General features: G+C 38.3%; 1 protein-coding gene across 1 annotated transcript in view; it reads left to right on the forward strand.

Annotated features, from left to right (window-relative positions):
* The window catches only part of ELOVL6 (ELOVL fatty acid elongase 6), a 308,961-nt gene that overhangs the window by 162,857 nt on the left and 119,649 nt on the right, over nucleotides 1-26,455 (forward strand). The window contains exon 2 of the mRNA XM_053703541.1: nucleotides 23-154. Coding sequence (XP_053559516.1) covers nucleotides 23-154 — 132 coding nt within the window. The remainder of the gene's footprint in view (nucleotides 1-22; nucleotides 155-26,455) is intronic.

The raw sequence follows: 26,455 nt of genomic DNA on the forward strand, positions 1-26,455 counted from the left end.
CATATTCTTTTTATCTCTTCAGGAAGAAATCATTTTTGTTCTCTGCATTATATGCTGCCTTCATATTTGGTGGTCGGCACTTAATGAAACAACGAGAAAAGTTTGAGTTAAGGAAGCCTCTTGTCTTATGGTCACTTAGCCTTGCAGTTTTCAGGTAAGTCATCTTGTGTCGTATTAGATTGTCTCAAATACTCATTTATCTATAATAATATGATTGTGACAATGACTTCTGATGATCATGACATTGACATTTATCGCTCTGAGGCCTATTTATGAAAGGTCTTGCGGACCTGATCCAACAGTGCAGATCAGGTACGCAAGACCTCACTGAATGCGGAGAGCAATACGCTCTCCGTATTCAGCATTGCACCAGCAGCTCACGAGCTGCTGGTGCAACGCCGCCCCCTGCAGACTCTCGGCCAATGGGCCACCAGCAGGGAGGGTTAATCAACCCGATTGTACTTGATCGGGTTGAATTGTGACTATTCCTGTCCGCCTGCTCAGAGCAGGCGGACAGGGTTATGGAGCAGCCCGAAGTCTGAAGGCTCGCCAGAAACACGGGCCCTCAAGCTCCATTCGGAGCTTGATAAATGGGCCTCTATATCTGCAGTCTATCAAGTTACTTTGTGCAGTTACAGAAAATCACAGGATTTCCTGCATTCATTTTGTTATATGTAATACAGCTTATTTATTTTGTGTAGCTGAGAGATTTTAGAGATTTATAAAAAATAAAAAAAAATTATGTTTAATATATTTTTTTTTAGTCTATTAACAATATAATAGGTTTGTCTGAAACCAAATTTGAATGATAAATGCCTTTTACAATTTAAATGTTAAATGATTATAGACCGAACAGATACAACATTGTGCTCACTCCCGTGAAGTTATTTAGGAGTCTTCACTGATTGACTACACTGCATGTCTGTCAATAGCACTTAGATAAGGAGGCTCTCTGCAGAGGCTTAGATACAAGGCAATCACAGAGGTAAAAAGTATATTAACCCCTTAATGACCACAGCACTTTTCCATTTTCTGTCCGTTTGGGACCAAGGCTATTTTTACATTTTTGCGGTGTTTGTGTTTAGTTGTAATTTTCTTCTTACTCATTTACTGTACCCACACATATTATATACCGTTATTCTCGCCACTAAATGGACTTTCTAAAGATACCATTATTTTCATCATATCTTATAATTTACTATAAAAAAATATATAAAATATGAGGAAAAATTGAAAAAAACACACTTTTTCTAACTTTGACCCCCAAAATCTGTTACATATCTACAACCACCAAAAAACACCCATGCTAATGTTTACATGTTCTTTGCTTTTTTTGCAAGTTATAGGGCCATAAATACAAGTAGCACTTTGCTATTTCCAAACCACTTTTTTCCAAAATTAGCGCTAGTTACATTAGAACACTAATATCTTTCAGGAATCCCTGAATATCCATTGACATGTATATATTTTTTTTTTTAGTAGACATCCAAAAGTATTGATCTAGGCCAATTTTGGTATATTTCATACCACCATTTCACCGCCAAATGCGGTACAAAAAATTGTTCACTTTTTCATACATTTTTTCACAAACTTTCGGTTTCTCATTGAAATTATTTACAAACAACTTGTGCAATTATGGCATAAATTATTTTAAATTCTTCTCTGGGATCCCCTTTGTTCAGAAATAGCAGACATATATGGCTTTGGCGTTGCTTTTTGGTAATTAGAAGGCCGCTAAATTCCACTGCGCACCACAAGTGTATTATGCCCAGCAGTTAAGGGGTTAATTAGGGAGCTTAGGGTTAATTTTAGCTTTAGTGCAGTGTAGTAGACAACCCCAAGTATTGATCTAGGCACATTTTGGTATATTTCATGCCACCATTTCACTGCCAAATGCGATCAAATTAAAAAAAGTTAAATTTTTCACAATTTTAGGTTTCTCACTGAAATCATTTACAAACAGCTTGTGCAATTATGGCACAAATGGTTGTAAATCCTTCTCTGGGATCCCCTTTGTTCAGAAATAGCAGCCATATATGGCTTTGGCATTGCTTTCTGGTAATTAGAAGGCCGCTAAATCCTGCTGCGCCTCACACGTGTATTATGGCTAGCAGTGAAGTGGTTAATTAGGGAGTTTGTAGGGAGCTTGCAGGGTTAATTTTAGCTTTAGTGTAGAGATCAGCCTCCCACCTGACACATCCCACCCCCTGATCCCTCCCAAACAGCTCCCTTCCCTCCCCCACCCCACAATTGTCCCCGCCATCTTAAGTACTGGCAGAAAGTCTGCCAGTACTAAAATAAAAGGGTTTTAAAAAAAAATAATATTTTTTTTTAGCATATTTACATATGCTACTGTGTAGGATCCCCCCTTAGCCCCCAACCTCCCTGATCCCCCCAAAACCACTCTCTAACCCTCCCCTCTGCCTTATTGGGGGCCATCTTGGGTACTGGCAGCTGTCTGCCAGTACCCAGTTTGCAAAAAAAAGTGCTTTATTTGGTTTTATTTTTTTTTTCTGTAGTGTAGCTTCCCCCCCACACAGACTAACCCCCACCACCTTGCAGATCGTTAGTTTGTTTTTTGTTTTAGGCACTTTTATTGTAGCATTTTCTGTAGTGTAGCGGTTCCCACCCGCTCCCTCCCCGTGCACGCGCCCGCCCCCGCCCTCCCGTGCGCGCCCCCGGCCATCCCCGCCCACGATCCCGCCCCCCTCCACATCACCAGGGCCATCGATGGCCGCCTCCCGGTCCGGCTCCCACCCACCAACGCAATGAGCCACCGATCTCCGGTGCAGAGAGGGCCACAGAGTGGCTCTCTCTGCACCGGATGGCTTAAAATGGTTATTGCAGGATGCCTCCATATCGAGGCATCACTGCAATAACTGGAAAGCAGCTGGAAGCGAGCAGGATCGATTCCTGCTGCTTTCCACACCGAGGACGTGCAGGGTACGTCCTCAGGCGTTAACTGCCTTTTTTTTTAGGACGTACCCTGCACGTCCTCGGTCGTTAAGGGGTTAATATAACTGTGTTGGTTATGCAAAAACGGGGAATGGGTAATAAAGGGATTATCTATCTTTTTAATAAGAAACATTTTGGTGTAGGCTGTCCCTTTAGGAAGCAGCGGTCTTAAGACCACTGCTCCTTAACTCGTATGCCTCCTCTGAGGCGGCGGACATCAATCCGTCTGATCGCATATGATCGGGTTGATTGACACACCCTTCTAGCGGCTGATATCAACTTCCATAGTTGTGTTGGTGGACAGTAACATATCACAAGCGTAAAAAAAAAAATATTTTTTTTTGTGCAGGAACATACATTCATTTTTATTTTATTTTTTGCACGCAATAAAAAACAAAAGAGGTTTTTTGTGTGGGCATTTACTTAATTATGCATTAACTTTGTTATAGCTATGGCCATTTATCATGTAAATTGGGGCTGAGAAATGTTTTTGACTCTTTGTAGTCTGCTAGGATATTGAGGAGCCACCTTCACATTTTCATATCTCCCAAGATTTCCCAGAGGTTTTCTGGGACAGGTATGTCTGGGTTTTTGTGGGTAGAGCTGTGATGGGTGGACAGTGGGCGTGGCATGACCTGGCTGTGCATGATGTGGGTGTTGATGAAGGATTCAGACATGTCTTGGGTGATGCTGGGACAGTCCCTAAAAATTAGGATATTTTCTCTGTTTGGAGACTCTGCAAGCAGGAAAGTGAGCACCCCCGACAACCCATAACAATCATACATGGTCTGTAATGGGGGTGGGTGAGAGCTCTGCCTTTAGCCAGACAATGGTATCTTATATGCAAAGTAAAATACAAAAGTTAGGAGCCATGGCTCCCTTGGTCCCAGGATTTGTCAAATCTTGTTGTAGAAGGGTGTGAACATAAATCCTCTACCCTTTAGAATGAAAAGATGCAAACGTTGATATATTTTAACCTCTTAACTTCACTTTCTTTCATGTAATTGTCAAGAGTCCATGAGCTAGTGACGTATGGGATATACAATCCTACCAGGAGGGGAAAAGTTTCCCAAACCTCAAAATGCCTATAAATACACCCCTCACCACACCCACAATTCAGTTTTACAAACTTTGCCTCCTATGGAGGTGGTGAAGATTCCTCTCAGAGTACAGTGAATGCCAGAGGGATGTGAAGGGAGTATCACCTATTGAATTTTATGGTTTTCCTCGTGGGAAATCTTTGTCATAGGTTCTCTGTTATCGGTCGTAGAGATACATCTCCTACCTCCCTTTTCAGATCGACGATATACTCTCATATTCCATTACCTCTACTGATAACCGTTTCAGTACTGGTTTGGCTATCTGCTATATGTGGATCGGTGTCTTTTGGTAAGTATGTTTTCATTACTTAAGAAACTCAGCTATGGTTTGGCACTTTATGTATTTATATAAAGTTCTAAATATATGTATTGTACTTATATTTGCCATGATTCAGGTTTAAGTATATTTCCTTTTGCAGACTGTCAGTTTCATATCTGGGAAATGCATTTTTTTAGTAATACATTTTTTTCTTACCTGGGGTATAGATTTTTTTCAATTGACTGTTATTTTAAATTTGCGGGCAAAATTAGACTTGCGAGGGTGCAAAATGCGTAAGTTCGATGACGTAAATTCGTCATTTCAGACGTCTTAGTCGACGCCAAGTCCTTTCACAATATTGCATCGTTAATGACGCAAGTGTGTCATTTCCGGATGTTGTTAGCGCAAAATTATTTTTTATGTTTGTGTTGTGACACTAAATATTTTCATTATTTAAAATCCCATTCCTATATGCCTCTTGCCTTTTATCTCTATCAGAGGGCTATGCTGTTTGCATTATTTTCCCATTCCTGAAACTGCCATATAAGGACATTTGTAATTTTGCTTTATATGTTGTTTTTTTCTCTTACATTTGCAAGATGTCTCAATCTGATCCTGTCTCAGAAATTATTGTTGGAACCCTGGTGCCTGATAACAGTTCGACCAAAGCTTAGTGCATTTGTTGTAAACTTGTGGAGATTTTATCTCCAGCTGTGGTTTGTAATAGTTGTCATGATAAACTTTTACATGCAGAGAATGTGTCCATCAGTAATAGCACATTGCCTGTTGTTGTTCCTTCAACATCTAATGTACAAGATATACCTGTAAATTTAAAAGATTTTATTGCTGATTCTATTTAGAAGGCTTTGTCTGCCATCCCGCCTTCTAATAAACGTAAAAGGTCTTTTTAAAACTTCTCATAAAGTTGATGAAATTGCTAATGACCGACATCATACTGAATTATCCTCCTCTAATGAGGATCTATCTGATTCAGAAGATCCTTCCTTAGATATTGACACTGACAAATCTACTTATTTATTTAAAATGGAGTATATTAGTTCTTTGTTAAAAGAAGTGTTGATTACATTGGATATTGAGGAAACTAGTCCTCTTGATATTAAAACTAGTAAACGTTTAAATTCTAATTATAACCTGTGGTTACTCCAGAGGTTTTTCCAGTTCCTGATGCTATTTCTGATATGAGTTCTAAGGAATAGAAAAGGCCTGGTACTTCTTTTATTCCTTCTTCAAGGTTTAAAAAACGGTATCCTTTGCCAGCAGTTACATTGGAGTTTTGGGAAAAGATCCCAAAGTTGGTGGGGCTATCTCTACTCTTGCTAAACGTACTACTATTCCTATGGAAGATTATTATTATTTTCAGGTATTTGTAGAGCGCCAACAGATTCCGCAGTGCTGTAAACATAGTCGGTATACATGATAACTTTTGTAGGGATCAAGTGGGTAGAGGGCCCTGCCGAGAGTTTCACTGTTGTAGTCGGCTCTTATGAAGGCGATCTGCAAACAGCTGGGCTCATAGGCTTACATTCTAAGGGGTTCAAGGGGAAAGCAATGGAGTTAGGAAAGGTTAGTGTTGGTTGTATGCATCCCTGAATAGTAAAGTTTTTAGGGAGCGCTTGAAGCTGTTAAAACTAGGGGAGAGTCTTGTGGAGCGAGGCAGGGAGTTCCACAAGATGGGGGCCAGTCTGGAGAAGTCCTGTAAACGGGAATGTCAGGAAGTAACAAGAGAGGAGGAGATCCTGAGCTGATCGAAGGGGACGGGAGGGAGAGTATCTGGAGACAAGTTCTGAAATGTACGGGGGAGCAGTGCAGTTGAGGGCTTTGTATATCAGAGTGAGGATTTTGTGTTTAATCCTAGAGGCAAGAGGAAGCCAGTGAAGGTATTGGCAGAGAGGTGCAGCAGATGAAGAGCGACAAGTAAGGAAGATGAGCCTACTATGAAGACTATGAAGTACTTCCTTTAAAGATCCTTTCGATAGGAAACTTGAATCTTATCTAAGGAAAGCCTATTTATATTCTGGTCATCTTCTCAGGCCTGCAATTTCTTTGGCTGATGTTGCAGCTGCATCAACTTTTTGGTTGGAAAATTTAGTGTAACAAGAATTGGATTCTGATTTGTCTAGCATTGTTCGTTTGCTTCAACATGCTATTCATTTTATTTGTGATGCCATTTTTGATATCATCAAAATTTATGTTAAATCTATGTTTTTAGCTATTTTAGCTAGAAGAGCTTTGTGGCTTAAATCTTGGAATGCTGACATGACTTCTAATTCTAGATTGCTATCTCTTTTTTTCCAAGGTAATGAGTTATTTGGTTCTCAGTTGGATTAGATTATTTCAACTGTCACTGGGGGGAAGGGAGTTTTTTTGCCTCAGGATAAAAGACCTAAGGCTAAATCTAAAGCTTCTAACCGTTTTCGTTCCTTTCGACAAATTAAAGAACAGAAACCTAATTCTTCCCCCAAGGAATCTGTTTCCAATTGGAAACCTTCTTCAAATTGGAATAAATCCAAGCTGTTTAAGAAACCAAAGCCAGCCCCCAAGTCCGCATGAAGGTGTGGCCCTCATTCCAGCTCAGCTGGTAGGGGGCAGATAAAGATTTTTTAAGGATGTTTGGACAAATTCTGTCCAAAATCAATGGATTCTGAGTATTGTCTCTCAGGGGTATCGAATAGGATTCAGAGTAAGACCTCCTGTGAGAAGGTATTTTCTCTCACGCATCCCAGCAAATCCAGTGAAGGCTCAGGCTGTCCTGAAGTGTGTTTCAGACCTGGAGCTTTCAGGGGTAATCATGCCGGTTCCGTTTCAGGAACAGGGTCTGGGGTTTTATTAAAATCTATTCATTGTCCCAAAGAAAGAAAATTCATTCAGACCAGTTCTGGATCTGAAAATTTTGAATCATTATGTAAGAGCACCAACTTTCAAAATGGTGACTATAAGGACTATTCTGCCTTTTGTTCAGCAAGGGCATTATATGTCCACAATAGACTTACAGGATGCATATCTTCATATTCAGTTTCATACAGATCATTATCAGTTTCTGAGATTCTCTTTGCTAGACAAGCATTACCAATTTGTCGCTCTTCCTTTTGGCCTAGCGACAGCTCCAAGAATCTTTTCAAAGATTCTCGGTGCCCTACTCTCTGTAATCAGAGAACAGGGTATTGCAGTGTTTCCTTATTTGGATGATATCTTGGTACTAGCTCAGTCTTTAAATTCTGCAGAATCTCACATAAATCAACTAGTGTTGTTTCTTCAAAAGTTCTTTGATTCCTCAGACAAGGGTCACCTTTTTAGGTTTCCAGATAGATTCAGTGTCCATGACTCTGTCTCTAACAGACAAGAGACGTTTAAAATTGGTTTCAGCCTGTCGGAACCTTCAGTCTCAGTCATTCCCTTCAGTAGCTATGTGCATGGAAGTTTTAGGTCACATGACTGCAGCATTGGACGCGATCCCCTTTGCTCGTTTTCATATGTGACCTCTCCAGCTTTGTATGCTGAACCAATGGTGCGGGGATTATACAAGGATATCACAATTAATATCCTTAAATCCCAATGTGAGACTATCTCTGAAATCTTGGTGGTTAGATCACCATCGTATAGTTCTAGGGGCCTCTTTTGTTCATCCAACCTGGACTGTGATCACAACAGATGCACAAAGTATTTCAGGTTGGGGAGTTGTTTGGGGATCTCTGACAGCACAAGGGGTTTGGAAATCTCAAGAGGCGAGATTATCAATCAATATTTTGGAACTCTTCAGATTTGGCCTCTGTTGGAGAGAACCATTCATTTGTTTTCAGACAGACAATATCACAACTGTGGCATATGTCAATCATCAGGGTGGGACTCAGAGTCCGCAAGCTATGAAAGAAGTATCCCGGATACTTGCTTGGGCGGAATCCAGTACTAATTTCTGCGTTTCATATCCCAGGAATAGACAAATAGCGAATTATCTTAGCCGCCAGACTTTACATCCGGGGGGAGTGGTCCCTCCATCCAGATGTGTTTTCTCAGGTTGTTCAAATGTGGGGTCTTCCAGAAATAGATCTAATGGCTTCTCATCTAAACAAGAAACTTCCCAGATACCTGTCCAGGTCCAGGGATCCTCAGGCAGAAGCAGTGGATGCGTTGACACTTCCTTGGTGTTATCAACCTGCTTATATTTTCCCGCCTCTAGTTCTTCTTCCAAGAGTGATCTCCAAAATCATCATGGAGCAATTGTTTGTGTTGCTGGTGGCTCCAGCATGGCCTCACAGGTTTTGGTATGCGGATCTTGTTTGGATGTCCAGTTGCCAACCTTGGCCACTTCCATTAAGGCCGGACCTTCTGTCTCAAGGTCCGTTTTTCCATCAGGATCTCAAATCATAAATCAATAAATTTGAAGGTATGGAAATTGAACGCCTAGTGCTTAGTTTTTTTCTTGCAAACTAAAAGGTGGCAAAACACTCAAAATGCTTACAACCGTAATAGAAAATTGCATGTATGTGAAAATATAGGTGATTGTAAGATGATATACGTGGAAAGCAGCATAATGTGATTTATATTGGCTGCTGAATTTACAATTTAAAGCGCCCCACTCTATTGAGCAAAGTTTCCCTTTCCAGCAAACCCTATTACTTTCAATAGGAAACTGCCCCTTTTTACAATAAATCCTCCAGGGCAAGTCACTGCAAGGGTCGGAGAGAAAAACCACATCTGATCTGGCGAAGTTTAGATCATGGGGCCTAATATTTTAAGTGTGGGGGTGCTTTCAGAGTTAATTGTGCCCTCCACCCTCACTCACGAAACCCTGGTGGTCCAGTGGACCTGTATCGCTAGGAAAATCTGGGGATGCTGGTGATGTTACCACACCCATGCTTGGTGATGTCAACAAGCCCCAGAAACCAGGAAGTGAAAGGCAGTTCCCTATTACTTAAAGGGATGCTGAACCAAAATATTTTTTCTATCATGATTCAGAGCATGCAATTTTAGCAACTTTCTAATTTACTCCTATTAATTTTTATTCATTCTCTTGCTATCTTTATTTGAAAAAGCAGGAATGTAAGCTTACAAGTTGGCCCATTTTTGGTTCAGATCCTGCAGAGCACTTGATGGTTGGTGGCTGCATTTAACAAGCGCTACCTAGGTGCTTTTTTAAATAAAGATAGCAAGAGAATGAAGAATAATTGATAATAGGAGTAAATTAGAAAGTTGCTTAAAATTGCATGCTCTATCTGAATCATGAAATAAAAAAATTGGTTTCAGTATCCATTTAAGGGAGGTGGATGGGGGTAAGTATTTAAACCCCTTAGTCTCAGCTTCCTTAAGTCCTGGAAACCCCCAAGATAAACCATTTCAAATGGTGGTGTCTTTAGGGTATAATTTGAAAGCACCTATATGTAAAAAAATAAATAAATATAAAATCCCCACACTGTTAGCAGACTGGGGGCCTCTAGGCACTTGTAACAGGTCATCAAAACAATGTAGGAGACCCCAAGACCTCTTGTTTTATTACCCAGAAGTTTCTCTTTAAAATAAAGCCTGTATACTGTTTGTATAGCCAGATAACTGTGGTAATAGTGATCACCTGGTATGTATAAATGTACATTTATTTGAGTAGATGTTCATTACAGCCCCTATGTGCACATCAGTTATATAAATACACCTAAAGGGCCTTTTTTATATCTGGATAACCCCTTCTTTTTGCAAAGAATCAAAACACACTATTTTACAACCTTGTTTATTAAAAGTTTACATTTTGAGTGCACATTTTGTTGTTGAGTTCTCACGTTATTATATATACCTAAAATAATAGCATAATGTGAATCTGCAGGATCTGCTGAAAAAACAGTATATAATATGTGGGTTTCTCACTAAAACAAATACCTACAGTAGGGGTTAAATTTGAGCAGCTTCTTTAAAACTCCAGAACAGCTCAACACATGGGTGGAAATGGCTCAGTAGTTAAAGGGTTAACAGTATCACATGGTATTCATGTTGAAGATATATCTAGGTAGATCTCTGGAGCAATACATGGTATCTACTGCTCTGGTAAATAGATAGCATTCTGCTTCCATATAGTGATCCAGACATGTGGATGCTGCTGAACTGATTTTCCTGCTTTTCAAGAAAACAAAGAAGATTTGATAGTGGGGGTAAATTAGAAAGTTGTTTAAAATTGCATGCTCTATCTGAAATGTGAAAGAGAAAAAGTTTGGGTTTCGTGTCCCTTTAAGAGCTAGGAAGAATATTGAGGAGTCAGCAAGAGTTTTTATATAAAGATAAATGGTAGAATAATCCAGCCCAGAAGCAAAACACTGGGAGCTGAGGTCTCCTCTCTGCTTTATAATAACCAGATGCAATAATTCAGATCTAGGTCTTTTCTTACAGAATCACTGATTGATATGAATGTATTCACCAAGACAATGGCAGAGTAATGCAATTCACATTATTCATGCCTCTGTTTTCTGTTTGTCTGGGTCACACTCCAGTGAGCAGTTTCTGCTTTTTTTATCTCCCAAATATGTTTGTTGGCAAGTGTCCACCATACCAATATCCTTACAAATTCAGCAGTTTGTCATTCATTAGCGTTATTTGATTGCTCTTGGAGCCATTTGTAATTCAAACCTGTTTTCCTAATGAGCAAGTTATTATACGGACTCTAATTTATAATTAGTTTGTTTTACTCATCACTTGCTTCATACAAGATTTATTTTGCAGCTTGCCCTGTGAAAAGTGTAATTATATTATGTGCTTATTAATGTGGCTTTTTGAGGTATAGTGCACATTACAGATTCTATTTTTTTAGGGAATAAAGTATCTGGTTATTATATATAGCGGAAATAAAACGGCTCCCTGGAATACTCCGACAGCTAAAACCAAACATACACATATATAGAGTTATTACATCATAGTTTTTAAGGTTGATTACTACTGAATGTGTTTAAATAATATGTCGATAGCATATAGCTGCTTGGGAATTAAAGGGCCATAATAATAAAAAAGTCTACAGTACTTCATTAAAAATCAATTTGTTTTTTTTGTGTGTATGATATGTAAAAAAAAAAAGGAAATATTAAAGGCACATGAACCCCAACAAATTCCTTTCATGATTCAGAGAGAGGATGCATTTTTAAACAACTTTCCAATTTACTTCTATTATCTAAATAGATTATCATTCTCTTGGTATAATTTGTTGAAAGAGCAGCATTGCACTACTGGGAGATTGCTGAAAGCCAATGTCAAGAGGTATATATGTACAGCCACCAATCAGCAGCTTCTGAGCCTACATAGGTATACTTTTCAACAAAGGATACAAAGAGAACAAATCAAAGCAGACATTTGACAATATAAATAAATTGGAAAGTTATTTAAAATTATGTGCTCTGTCTGAATCATGATAGAAAGAAATTGGGATTTATGTCCCTTTAAATTGTCATTTTTTTCACCAAAATTTGCAGGGGTTTGTTATTGCAGAACAGTCCAGATATATACCCTTTGAAAAGCCTGGTGGATTTCATGTCAATACTGTACTTTACTGAGAAATTTAAGACACATTGTAGCATCTCCAATTTGTCTTGTGCAGAAAGGATGGTATAATTTATTATAATGAATGAGAACAGTAGCATGCAAAATGTATGTATATTGCTATAGTTTTATACTATACACAATTAAGTTTGCCTTTAATGATCTTTTTATTTTAAAGAAGATTTGTTTGCAGAAGTAAATTTATTTTTTCATGATGCTCTTAAAGGGACAAACATTGCAATAATGCATTTTACTATTTCACTATTAAAGGGACACTGAACCCAATTTTTTTCTTTCATGATTCAGATAGAGCATGACATTTTAAGCCACTTTCTATTTTACCCGTATTATCAAATTTTCTTAATTCTCTTGGTATCTTTATTTGAAATGCAAGAATGTAAGTTTAGATGCCGGCCCATTTTTGGTAAACAACCTGGGTTAAATTCATCCACCAATAAAAAAGTGCTGTCCAGAGTCTGAAACAAAACAAAAAAAGCTTAGATGCCTTCTTTTTCAAATACAGATACCAAGAGAACAAAGAAAAAATGATAATAGGAGTAAATTCCGATTATCCTTATATTATGACGGAATAATCTAGATTTTATTAAAGAGACAGAGACAAATATTTTGCTTATAACTTTTCTTTACTGCTCAATAGCTTTTTAAAATATAACATAAACTGCCATAAATTAAAAGAAAAAACATAAATATAACATCCAATGAGATTAGGATAACATAGGTCAGTATTTGAATGTCTAGTAAGATGGTTAATAGGTATAAATAGTCCAGTTAGACAGTTAAAGGGACAGTCAACACTTCCGTGAACATTATTTCATATTGAAAATTAAAACCCAACGATCCGCCTGCACTATACCCCTTCTGCCTTGCCGCCTTGCTTCTGTACTAATCAGAGTTGCTAACTTCTCTAATACCGGGTAAATATGGCAGCCAAACTCCCCCCACCGTTACGTAGCTGCCTTCTTTTTCAAATGATCAGCAAATCAGAATTCAATCCTCAGTCAGAAATTACACGCGCTTGCAATTTCTGACCGAGGATTGAATTCTGATTTGCTGATTATTTGAAGTAGAAGGCAGCTACGTAACGGTGGGGGGAGTTCGGCTGCCATATTTATACCGTATTAGAGAAGTTAGCGACTCTGATTAGTACAGAAGCAAGGCGGCAAGGCAGAAGGGGTATAGTGCAGGCAGATTGTCGGGTTTTAATTTGCAATATGAAATAATGTTCACGGAAGTGTTGACTGTCCCTTTAAACATCCTCTTTTCTGTTTGATGCGATGAAGAAGAAAATTATTGGAAGAAGGAAGAAACAAAATTCTGAAAAATGCAACACATGCTGAAGAAGTACAACAATAACAAGGCCAAACGAATCCCTCGTGGAATGAACACATTAGTCAAGCTTGATCTCGAATAAAACTTGGAAGTAGATGAATTTGGAAAATCTGAAGAGAAATCTAGAGGATCTTCTCTTTTAAATTCCTGGAGTTGAAGAAGGTGGAGCTGAAAATATATATACAAATTATTAAATATAAAATATAGGGAGGGAACATTGAACAATGAAAGAGGTGGGAAAATATTTGTCTCTGTCTCTTTAATAAAATCTAAATTATTCCGTCATAATATTAGGATAATCAGTATTTTAATACAAGGACAGAGACTTCATATTTTGCTAGTTTAAGGCAAACAAATAATCAAGATGTTAGATGGTGTGGAATAGACGAAATAGGTTTAAAATAAAATTGACGAAAAACAGAGTCAGAGGACCAATCTGCTGCATTAAAAATATCTTGCAAAGAAGCAGATTTTGAAAAAGCTTTAGAAGCCGAGGCTCCTCTAATTGAATGACAAATAAAAAATGTATCCACACCATCTTGCATTATAATCCATTTAACCCACCTACTAATTGTAGTAGAACAGGCAAATGAGGAAGAGAAAAATAAATCAAAAGTTGATTAGAAGAAGAATTTCGAAAAGAAATAGTTCTAGATTCATAGATTTTAAGACAAGATATAACACAAAGTTTAGGCTGTTCATAGAAATAAGGGTAAAATATAGAAGAGGATAAAGTTTTAGTACGTCTAGACAAGGAAAAAATTACACCATGAGGAGAAAACATTTTTGCATCATATTCTGTAGCTCTAACATCTGAAATTCTTTTACATGATAAAAGACATAATAATGTAGCTAGTTTGAATGTAAGTTGTTTTAACGATAAATCTGAGTTATCAGGCCAAGATTTAAAAAGGTTAATAACTAAATCTACATCCCAAAAATATTTTTATCTGGGTACTGGAGGTTTCTTAACTCTAATAGCTTTAAGAAGTTTACATATAGTAACATGTTGACCTATAGACATATTATGAAAAAAGTTAATGTCCAGCTGAAATAGCAGAAAGTGCAACATTAATTGATCTGTAAGCCAAACCAGCCTCAAATAAAGAAGCTAGACCAGGAGGAAAGATAACATTTTCTGGTTCCTGGTGCCCAAGAGTCTTGAAGGAGGAGTTTATCTCCTGACGAAAGACCATCGGAGGACCAGGATCCCCTGAAATGTTCCAAGCAAAAAGTTGTAGGGAACCTTGAAGAACTAGTTAGTGAAACTCTCCTATGGGATTCGTGGGAAGGTCTTATTGAAAAGGAATCCATACTGGAGGAAGGAAAGACATCTCCAGAAGAGAAGGGAACCAAGATTCGGTTGGCCACCAAGGGGTTATCAGAACGAGAGATAATAGGTTCCTTTTCACAAATGAGATTGTTCGAGGAATCATCGAAAAATCTGGAAATGCATAGGCTCCTTTGACTGGCCAATGTTGAAGGAAGGCGTCCGTCACTAGTGCTTTGGGATCTGGTCTCCAACTGAAAAAGGGAAGAATCTGAAAATTCAGACGAGAGTCAAAAAGATCTATGGAAAAAGGACCTCTCAGAGACTGTAAAAGAAGAAAAATATTTCTGTACAATTTCCAGTCGCTGGCATCCGACAAATAACGAGAACCCCAATCTGCAGCTTGATTGTTGAGGCCTGGTAAATATTCTGCTTGTAGAAAAATATTTTGAGAAAGACATTGATGAATAAAATCCTTGGTAAGACTGGATAAAATCTTTGAAGTTGTACCTCCTAAACAATTGACATATTTGACTGCTGAAATATTGTCCATCCGAAGGAAAATTGAAACAGGTTGATCATTTTTTACAAAACTTTTGACTGCAAATGAACCTGCTATAAGTTTTAAACAATTGATATGGAGATTCTTCTCTGGACAAGACCATTTTCCACCTGTAATATGAGGACCACATCTTGCACCCCAACCTGATTTGCTTGCATCTGATTCCAGGATAATGTCCGGAGAATTTCCAAAAATTGCTTTGCCATTCCATGCTTCTATGTTGGCAAGCCACCAGTGTAATTCTATTCTGGCTTCCTTCTGATAAAGAAATGTTGTGAAAATAGGAGAAACCTTGATGAAGGTATTGAATCTTCAATCTCTGTAATGAAGAGGAGCTGGAAAAATAGCTTGAATTGAAGCTGACAAAAGCCCTATAATTCGAGCAAGAAAGCGAATAGGAAAAAGGTCTTTTTTGAGAAGGTAAATAATTTCTTTCTTTATCTTCTTTATTTTGTCTGACGGAAGACTCAATGTAGCAGATTGAGTATTGATAAGGAAACCTAAGAAAAAAAGATTTTGAGAAGGAATGAGAACAGATTTTTTTAAATTTATAATAAAACCTAAGTTCTGAAGGAGAGATATAGTGAGATGTAAATGATCTAGAAGTTGAGAATAATCTTGGTGAAGTAAAAGAATATTGTCTAAGTAAATGATTAGATGAACACCTCTTCTTCTCAACCAAGCTACAAAAGGTTTTAAAACTTTCGTAAAAGCCCAAGGAGCTGAAGAAAGACCAAAAGGGAGACAAGAAAATTGCCAAACTATCTTTCCAAAGAAAACGAAGATAATTCCTGAAATCTGGATGAATAGGAATGGTTAGATAAGCGTCTTTTAAATCTAGGCCAACTAACCAATTGAAATCTAGAAGACAATCTCTGAGGAGATGAATACCCTCCATATTGAAGTGATTGTATTCTAGAAAACAATTTTAATTTCGTAAATTTATTACAGGTGAAAAGGACCCTTCTTTCTTCTTCACCAGAAACATATTGCTGATGAAAGAGTTTGAAGGGAAAGATACTTTTTCTATTGCTTCTTTTTCTAAAAGATCTAATAATTCTAGTTTCAAAAGGGACATATCTGATTGAAAATTTTATTGGAGTTGGAAGAAATGTCTGAATTGGAGGGGAGGTGAAATTTAAATGAAGACCTGAAATTGTCTGAAGAACCCAAGGATCTGAAGTAATAAGGTGCCAATTTTGAACAAAAAGGGCTAATCTTCCTCCTATTCTTTTTTGGGAAAAAGGAGTGGAGAGAGAGATGTGAGAACTTACCTGAGAAAGGTCTGCGGGATGATCTGTATCTGAAGTTCCGACCTGCCCATTGTCTGTTCCTTGATGGGAAGAAATTTGAATGGGATGTTGCTGGAGAGGGCATATTTTGAAAATAGGACCGAGATATGGATGGGGTGCGGCTGGGAAAGCGTCCCCTACCTTTCCCAGCCCTGTCAAAATTTTTATTTAGTTGAGAATAGAAAATCTTTCTAGTGTTAATTTTAATTTTATTTAGGGGATTAAAATTATTAACATAATGACCCAGTTCTTTCAGTCCAGCGTCACCAAAGAGTAACCCATTAGTTTTGGGGCCCATTTCAGTTACTGTGAAGTCAGATATTTTTGGATCAATACGTCTTAAAACAATACGCCTACGCTGAGAAGCTAACAAAGTATTGGCGTCACCTAATAAATAAACAACTCTCTGAATCCATTCTCTTAGAATGTATGGATCTACCTGTGAGTCTAGAGAAATAGCCTCTTCAGAAATCTCAAAAAGTTTAGTTAAAGGTCCTAGAACATCAAGTAACTTATCCTGACACACTTTTAAGTATCGGTCAGGACCTTTTCTTAAATTCTTTGGAACCAATACATTTTAATAAATTCACATCAATTTCAGGAGTTAAATGTGTATTATGCGGAAGGTCTGGTCTGGGACATTCCGCTTTCAAAGTGGATTTTGTTTTCTTAGACAATGGTTTCCTGATATAATAATCTAGGAACTTCGCCACCCGTTTAGATGGTCTCCATTGGGAGGATCTAGGGTGTTGGAGTTCATCGGGATCAGTAAATAAATCTCCTTTATTATCAAAAAGTTTAATTTTAGGAGAACTAGAGATTTTTCTCTTCATCTTTTTAGAATTCTCCTCAGAAGAAGAATCAACAATATCTGAAAAATTATCATCATCATTATCATCATTTTTAAGTTCCTCATCAGGCAAATCATAGGAGTCATTCGAATCAGTTGTAGAAACTAAGTCTACATGTTTTCTGCGATCTACAATTTTTTGAAATTGAAAACCAGGTTCAGAATTAGAGTCTGAATTAAAATGATCATTTTCTTTATGCAATGCAGAATCTTTATTGCCTGAGCAAGGCAGACGTACAACATACTTGAATTGTCTTTTAGATTTCTTAGGTAAAGATTTTATTAAATGCTTTGTTTTCTTAAATGCTTTTTTAGGAACAACAGTTTGAGAACTGTTAACTGAAACAATAACACTTTGCATTTGTTCAGACATTTGTTGTTTGAATTTCTCCATAGACTGAATAATATTGTTTAAATTAGATTAAGTAATAGAAAGAGATGACTCTTGAGACATATTAATAAAATAATAGGTTAAACAAATGAAAAATATTTTTTTTTTCAAAAGGCTTTTTAAAATATAATATATAAATAAACCTTAAATACTTAAACTAAATAAATTAGGCAGAATTTTCCTTTAAAAGTCTCTAAACAATTGAAGCAATTGAAAGGCATTTAAAAGAACAGATATTGAAACAACTGTTGCTAATCTTATATGATGTATTTAGCAGGGAGAACTGTCAGAGTCCTGTCAGGGTGGTACCAAATGAGGTAATGGAGGAGGCAGGAGATTGCTTGTGAGAGAAACAGAGAAAGGAGGCGGGAAAATGAGTCCCGTGACGTAGGAAGGAAGTAAAAAGAAAATGGTGACCGGAGCCAGAAACGGACAGAGCAGAGAGCTAAATGAAGTAAGATTAGGGGAAAAAAACTGTCTCAAGAAAAGGAGTTAAAACAAAAGTAAAACGAGAGAAATAAGATAACAAAAAACAAATCCAAATGTGCACAATAATAATCAATTGAAAAAACGTAAATATTATTATAAAATAAAATAAAGACAGCAACATGAAATATACACAATGAAATATATATGTAAATATACATAAAAGAAACGAAAAAGACAACATTTATTAACAATTAAATAAGAGCAATAATAACAATACTTATCTGCAGAGCAGCAAAAAGAAAACAGGATGTTTAACTGTCTAACTGGACTATTTATACCTATTAACCATCTTAATAGACATTCAAATACTGACCTATGTTATCCTAATCTCATTGGATGTTATATTTATGTTTTTTTCTTTTAATTTATGGCAGTTTATATGTTATACTTTAAAAAGCTGTTGAGCAGTAAAGAAAAGTTATAAGCAAAATATGAAGTCTCTGTCCTTGTAATAAAATTAGAAAGTGGCTTAAAATTGCATGCTTTATCTGAATCACAAAAGAAAAAATTTGGGTTCAGTGTCCCTTTAATTGCATATAACACATAGTTAAATCCAGCTCCAGAACGGCAATGCACTACTGGGTTTGGAACTAGCTGAGCACATCTAGGTATGACAACAGGCATGTATATGCAGCCACCAATCACTAGCTCGTAATGCATTGCTGCTCCTGAGCAAGGATACCAAGATGACAAAGTACATTTTGGTGATAGTAGTAATTTAAAAAAGTCTGTTAAATTTGCATGCTTTATCTTAATCATGAGAGTATAATTTTGAATTTTATGTCACTTTGCACATTTCAATTAAAAGTGAATTTTTCAAATATACTTTTAATGCAGCTCTGGTGATTTTTGACTTGTTCTCAGTTATTCCAATATTTTTGCATTGCAAACTCAAATGAATTGGGTGGTGACTCAATGTAACTCAATTGATAAAATGCGGAATTGGCACTAGCAGGACAAGACCTGTATCATTTAAAGGGAAATTCTATAGGGAAAAAGGACATGTTCTGATTTCTTAGTCATTTTGCACTAGTCACCATGGGATTCTATGGAACCAGACAAAGGTGTTAACACATTGAGAAAATCTCACTTGGAAGCCGCATAGAGTAATCAATTTTGCCCCTGTTAACAGTTCACATTCCAGGAGTGAACAATTGTTAAGCGGATTATCTTAGCTGTCAGTCGGCCCATCCAGGAGAGTCGTCTCTCCATCAGGACATCTTTGATCAATAATTAATCTAATGGGGTCTACCGGACATAGTTCTGATGGCATCGCATTGAATTCACAATACACAGGATACACAGGAATCAGTTGTGCTTCCAATTAAAAACTTTTATTAAATATTAAAAACACATTAAGGGAACAATAAGGGATGCCTGGTGAAACGGCACTTATAGCTGAGAAACACGTTGTCGTTTTGTTATATAACAAAGGGTAACGTTGTTCCATTAATGTGTTTTTAATATTTAATAAAAGTTTTTAATCAGAGGCACGACTGATTCCCGTGTACCCTAAACTGGTAGCCGCTGTGGGTGATTATCCTCACCTGGAGCCTGGGTATCCTGAACTGATAGCCGCTGTGGGTGATTATTCCCACCTGAAGCCTGTATATCATGAACAGGTAGCCGCTGTGGGTGATTATCCCCACCTGGAGCCTGTGTATACCTAACTGGTAGCCACTGTGGGTGATTATCCTCACTTGTAGCCTGTGTATACTGAACTGGTAGCCCCTGTGGGTGAATATCCCTACCTGGAGACTGTGTATACTGAACAGGTTACCACTGTGGGCGATTATCCCCACCTGGAGCCTGTGAACAAGTAGCTACTGTGGGTGATTATCCCCACCTGGAGCCTGTGTATACTGAACTGGTAGCCCCTGTGGGTGAATATCCCCACCTGGAGCCTGTATATCCTTAACAGGTAGCCACTGTGAGTGATTATCCCCACCTGGAGCCAGTGTATACTGAACAGGTAGCCGCTGTGGGTGATTATCCCTACCTGGAGCCTGTGTATACTGAACAGGTTACCACTGTGGGTGTTTATCCCCACCTGGAGCCTGTGTATACTGAACAGGTAAACACTGTGGGTGATTATCCTCACCTGGAGCCTGTGAACAAGTAGCCGCTGTGGGTGATTATCCCCACCTGGAGCCTGTATATCCTGAACAGGTAGCCACTGTGGGTGATTATCCCCACCTGGAGCCTGTGTATACTGAACAGGTAGCCACTGTGGGTGATTATCCCCACCTGGAGCCTGTGTATACTGAACAGGTAGCCACTGTGGGTGATTATCCCCGCCTGGAACCTGTGTATCCTGAATGACAGCTGCTGTGGGTGATTACCCCTACCTGGAGTTAGTAAACTGTGACACTGAAAGCTCCCAGACTTTGCGAATTAGCACAACTGAGTGCTGCCGGCTTTGTAAGTTCATATCTTTATGCACTGAAATTGTTTGGAGCTGAATATTACAGTATTGCACTACAAGGTTCCTTCTGTTTGTTTATGTATTTCAGAGTGTAAATGGAGTCTAAGAAAAGCGACCTTGGTTGAATATATGAACATTATATGACATTAGTTCATAATTTGTGACTCTCACCTTTTGAAAATTAGTATATCATTATAGTTTTTATTGTTATTATGTGTGCCCCCTAATGCCTAGAGTGTTGTGTTTTTTAAGTTCTATTCAAGCTGCTATGGAATTCATATAATCTTCCAGTTTATTTGTTCACTACTATGGGACTTATAGGGTAAAAGGCTACTGCTGTAGTTTTGGTCTCTAGTCTTGACTCAAGCAGGCAAGCACAAGGCCTTCTTGGTGGTGAGAAATTCACCCCTAAATGTATCACAACCTATTCTACAAGATCAGTTGCATTTTCTTTGGCTTTGAAGCAGATTTGCAAAGCTGCAACATGGTCTGCTCTGCATACCTTTTTCAAAATATTTCCGCTTTTATGTTTTTGCTTCTTCGCTAGCAGTTTTTTGCAGGAAAGTCCTTTAGGCCGCAGTGTCTGATAAATAGGAATCTGATTTTTTTATTATTTAAATCTGTTTTTTTTTATTTAAATAGGATTTTTTCAAATAAAATGCTTTTTTGAGGAAAATCTATCTATAGAATCTAAGGGTTAGTCATCCTGAAATATAGATTAGTTTTTAATTATATAGCAAGATTATATATATTCATGACTGTAATGTTTTAGTTTTAGTTTTTTGGTAAATTAGTTTCATTAATCCATTCACAATGCCATGCTCCCCCAAAGGTTTCTCTCAAAATTTTTTCCAATGTTTCTGTCTTAAAGATGATATTATATATTATTATTGGTTTTGTAGTTCTCAAAACTGTAAATTTGTGGCTCCAAAAATGCCCCTTCTTCACAGCAAAATGTTAGAAATTTGATAACAAGACCTTAAAGGGACATAATCATGAAAGATAACTTTTGGGTTTCAGATAGAGCATACCATTTTCAGATTTACATATAGTATCAGCTTGCTTCTTTCTCTTGGAATCCTTTGTTGAAGGAGAGCAGTGCTCTACTTGTGGCCTAGCTGAATACATTGGGTGAGACAGTGACAAGCTGCTGGCTCACAATAGTGCATTGCTTCTGAGCCTTCCTATGTAGGCTTTTCAACAATGAATTTTACGGTAATTTTGCATTATTAAAGTCTTATCTTGGAAGTTAAGAAATTTTATTATAATCGGTCTGGGTCTAGCAGGACCAGAAAGATTCTCCTTAACTGCTCCTAGTCTGTGTGCCCTTTCTATTAACAGGGGTAGTTGGTTCTGTAGGCCCACACATTGTGGTAGTAAAACTGATGCAAAATGTATGAGGTCATTAAACTCAGTACTTTCAGGCAATCCTACTACTTTTAAATTATTGCGTCTGGATCTGTCTTCAAGATCTTCGATCTTGGCTTGCATGGTAGCTATTTTTTTTCCATGATCCACTACTATTGTATCTTGGTTATTTAATAAGTCCTCTAAGTTGGAAATTCTGTGCTCTGCCTCGTCAAGTCGGCTAGAAAATTGGCGGACTTCTGTTGCAAGATTGGATATCTCTATTTTAATCTCTGCAAATTGTGGCGTAAATAAGTCTGACATACTCTGTAATAGTTGTTTACTTTCAAAATATAAGGGTTCCTCTTGAGAACTTAAACTAGTTCTGGGTCCCTTTTTATCTTTTGATTTAGGTGGCATAGCTAGGGGTGAAAAAGCAGAGGAGGACAAAAATTTGTCCATTAAGTGTATCAAGCGGATAGGTCACACACACTAGAGAGAAGAGAGAAAAAAAAAAAAAAAATGGTGGGAGTGTGCTATAAAGTGTGTTATAAATCAAAAAAGTAAATTATTTAGTTCTATATGTGGAGTATTTAAACCTCATCAGATGGCCTATAGATAGTGAAATATATAAGGAAGAAATTATTTGTGTCTGTAGCTATGTCACCTTACTGTTTTTAAGCTGATTCTAGGCAGCTAGAGGCTGATTATTTACATTACCAGTCACTATAGTAAATCCTAGAATATGTTACTATCACAAGCTATATATATACTTCAAGCTTTACGTAATAATAGTCTGTACTCAGGAGGCCCACAGTAAAAAAGAGAAAAACTTAATTTGAACCTATAGACATGGGCAAAATTATTTTGACATTTTTAACAGTAGCGGCTGGAAGAGAAAAAATGGGCACATTTCAATGTCACTTAACCCCTCTGTAGACTTAACACTAAATAAAATGTAATTCCTGTGAAGAGAGTGAGAAATATCAGCAGTTTCTGTTGCTTTTAACATTCATTGGTCTAAACTGGACAACACACCTCTTATATATATATATAGTTAGTATACAGTATTTGGATATATATTTTTTTTTTTTTCCCCCTTTTGAGTCAAATTTGTTCTTAAATACTCAGCAGCCAACATCTAACAAATCTATAACTGCCCACTATCAGGTATTTTTTTTTTTTGATATGTTGTTATTTAGTAACTATTGAACCTGTAGTAGGCAAAATTTACTCAGATCTCTGGTATTTCAGAGTTTCTCTAGAAGAGCAGACACCATTAAAGATTATTTTCCAACAATTTTCAACTTAATAGAAGCAGTTACTTCAAACAAGATATTCTTTTATAGCAGAAAAAAGATTCATGAACATGTCCAGGAATACTATTATATAAATTGTTCCTCTTTTATCTTTATCCTAATAAGTAAGAGAGTGAGAGAGCTTCAAAGAAGGAATTTGTTGTTACTTATAGTCTCTCAGTAGCCAGTTCATATATATAGTCGATCGTAGACTCTGTATAGGCTTTAAAATATGAATAAAGTTCCAGCCAAAGATAGCTTCCCAGGAGGCTAGTATACTCCCTGTATGTTTTTAGAGCTTAACAAAATAAGAGGGCGCTCGTGTTAATGCCTATTTTCCATATGTAAACATATATCAGGGTGTATTATATAGCTTGCTATGTAGAAGAGATCCCTTGCAGCACCTTGCAACACTTTATGCAACACTTTGTATTGGGCTTACTTATATCAAACAGTATACAGTCCGGGGTATAATACAGCAACCTGGCCCTCACGAAAAGACCGCCCTATCTTCACCCTGATCGCATCAGGGACTTACCCTGGGCGGCTGCATCAGACAGTACTTGGATTGGGCCAGGTGTGAAGCACGCTAGCATCAGGTCAGCCCGTAGGCCAAACTAGCTTAATGAGTAATTATATAGCATAGGGCATAGATGACCCTCAGCACTGTACCTGTACTGCCGTTTCTTCGGTTCTTCGCCCTCTTCAGTTGCTTATAGCAGGTTGTCGCTTTTAAGGGATTTGTTGATCCGTAAATCACCGTAAACCACCGCCCTTTCTATTCCTTCATGTACCGGGGTATTCACCTTCGTTATGTCAGGTCAGGTCATATGTTGCGCTCACAGCATTTATTTCTGGCGCTCGGGTATGCAGGTGCCGGGGCAACTCGGCTCACAGCCCAGACGTTTAGCTTCCACTCGCCAGGTCCCACAGCATGGGACTTCAGAATATCCAAGCCGCCTGAATTAATAGCGGCTAAGGAATCAGGCGAGACGACTATCTCCTTGTATATTCGTCGTATGGCAGACGAGCAGGATCTCACACCGCGTGTGTGCGCTCCTCACATAATCCGCACACAGCGCGTGTACGCTCCTCCCACCGGAAGCCGACATGAAAACTGGCTTTTCAACAATGGATACCAAGAGAACAAAGCCAATTAGATAAGTCAACCAGGAAATTGTTAAAAATTGCATGAATCATGAATGTTTAATTTTGACTTTACTGTCCCTTTAATGCCATTGCTCCCTTGCAAATCTATGTACACAGAATCTACCCATACTTAGTTTCAAGAAGCTCACTGAATAGAAGATTGTTTGGAGTGGAATAAATCTGCACAAGGACTTGTGTGAGGAGGGAGGGGCAAGCATTACAAATTATGTTATTGTTTTAGTTACATAAAACTATTTCAATTGTTGTTATTAATGTAATCCATTATTTTTTCTCCTTCCAATAAAGTACAGGTGAAAAGTTGGTCAAATATGAATGATTAACCAATTAAACTGGATATAGTTCACCTCCAAATAATTTAATTGATTTCAATTATCTATTTATGCATATCTAATTATATATAACCAAATAAGTAATGGTCTGATATAAGTGGAAAAACAATCTGTAAATGTATTTATTCTAAAAATGAAAACCTTGATTTAAATACTGACTACTGATAATTTATGATTACTTGATAAATGATTTTCTTTCACCTAGATTATGAGTTTTGCGCTAAACAGGGTGTGAAACTAACTCCAAAAAAGTTATTTTACTATTATTTCACTCTCCATAGCGCTGCCATTACGAGCTACTGAAAAGCCTCCTTGTGCGTGCAATATGGTGGCGTTAAGCTCAATACCGCACAAAATCCAAGGGCTGCTTTGACGTGCTTGTGCACACTTTGCCCCATAGACATTAATGGGGAGTGTTATTTTTTTTTTCTAACACCTGCAATCGCAGAATAAAAAATCTCCGTAACGCAACCCCATTAATGTCTATGGGGGAAAAAAAATTGCATTTAAACCTAAAACCCTAACATAAACCCCTAGTCTAAACACCGCTAATCTGCTGCCCCTGACATCGCCAACACCTAAATAAAGTTATTAACCCCTAATCTGCCGCTCCCGATATCACCGCAACTATAATAGTTATTAACCCCATAACCTCCGGCCTTCCACATCTCTGCAACTAAATAAACCTATTAACCCCTAAACCTCCGGCGTCCCACATCTCCGCAACTAAATAAACCTATTAACCCCTAAACCTACGGCCTCCCACATCTCCGCAACTTAATAAACCTATTAACCCCAAAACCACCGGCCCCCCACAATGCAAAACACTAAATTAAAATATTAACCCCTAAACCTAACACCCCCTTAACTTTAAATTAAAACTACAATAGTATTATATAAAAGGCCAAGTGTGTTTGTCCGAAGCTGTCATGCGCAGTACAGACAGCACGAGGACAAATACACCTGGCCTTGAGTCCCTGCCTGCTGGTGATCTGGGCCGCAGCATAGGGGGGCGTGGCTGACGTGAATGGCCGTGAAGGGGCGTGACCGGGCGCGGTCGGAAGATGGGAGAGAGATAGAGGGGAGAGAGATAGAGAGGGGGGAGAAAGAGAGGGGGAGAGAGATAGAGAGGGGGAGAAAGAGAGGGCGAGAGAGATAGAGAGGGGGGAGAGAGACAGCAAAAGACAGGGGGGAGAAAGAGAGGGGGAGAGAGACCGTAAAAGAGAGGGGAGAGAGAGACAGCAAAAGAGAGAAGGGGAAAGAGACAGCAAAAGAGAGGGGGAGAGAGACAGCAAAAGAGAGAAGGGGAAAGAGACAGCAAAAGAGAGGGGGGGTAGAGACAGCAAAAGAGAGAGGGGGAGAGAGACAGCAAAAGAGAGAGGGGGAGAGAGACAGCAAAAGAGAGAGGGGGAGAGAGACAGCAAAAGAGAGGGGGAGAGAGCGCAAAAGAGAGGGGGGAGAGAGAGCGCAAAAGAGAGGGGGGAGAGAGAGCACAAAAGAGAGGGGTGGAGAGAGCGCAAAAGAGAGGGGTGGAGAGAGCGCAAAAGAGAGGGGTGGAGAGAGCGCAAAAGAGAGGGGTGGAGAGAGCGCAAAAGAGAGGGGTGGAGAGAGCGCAAAAGAGAGGGGGGTGAGAGCGCAAAAGAGAGGGGGGGTGAGAGAGCAAAAGAGAGGGGGGTGAGAGCACAAAAGAGAGGGGGAGAGAGCGCAAAAGAGAGGGGGAGAGAGCGCAAAAGAGAGGGGGAGAGAGAGCGCAAAAGAGAGGGGGAGAGAGAGCGCAAAAGAGAAGGGGGAGAGAGACAGCAAAAGAGAAGGGGGAGAGAGACAGCAAAAGAGAGGGGGTGAGA

The sequence above is a fragment of the Bombina bombina genome, chromosome 2, assembly GCF_027579735.1.
Source record: "Bombina bombina isolate aBomBom1 chromosome 2, aBomBom1.pri, whole genome shotgun sequence".
Classification (NCBI taxonomy): domain Eukaryota; kingdom Metazoa; phylum Chordata; class Amphibia; order Anura; family Bombinatoridae; genus Bombina; species Bombina bombina.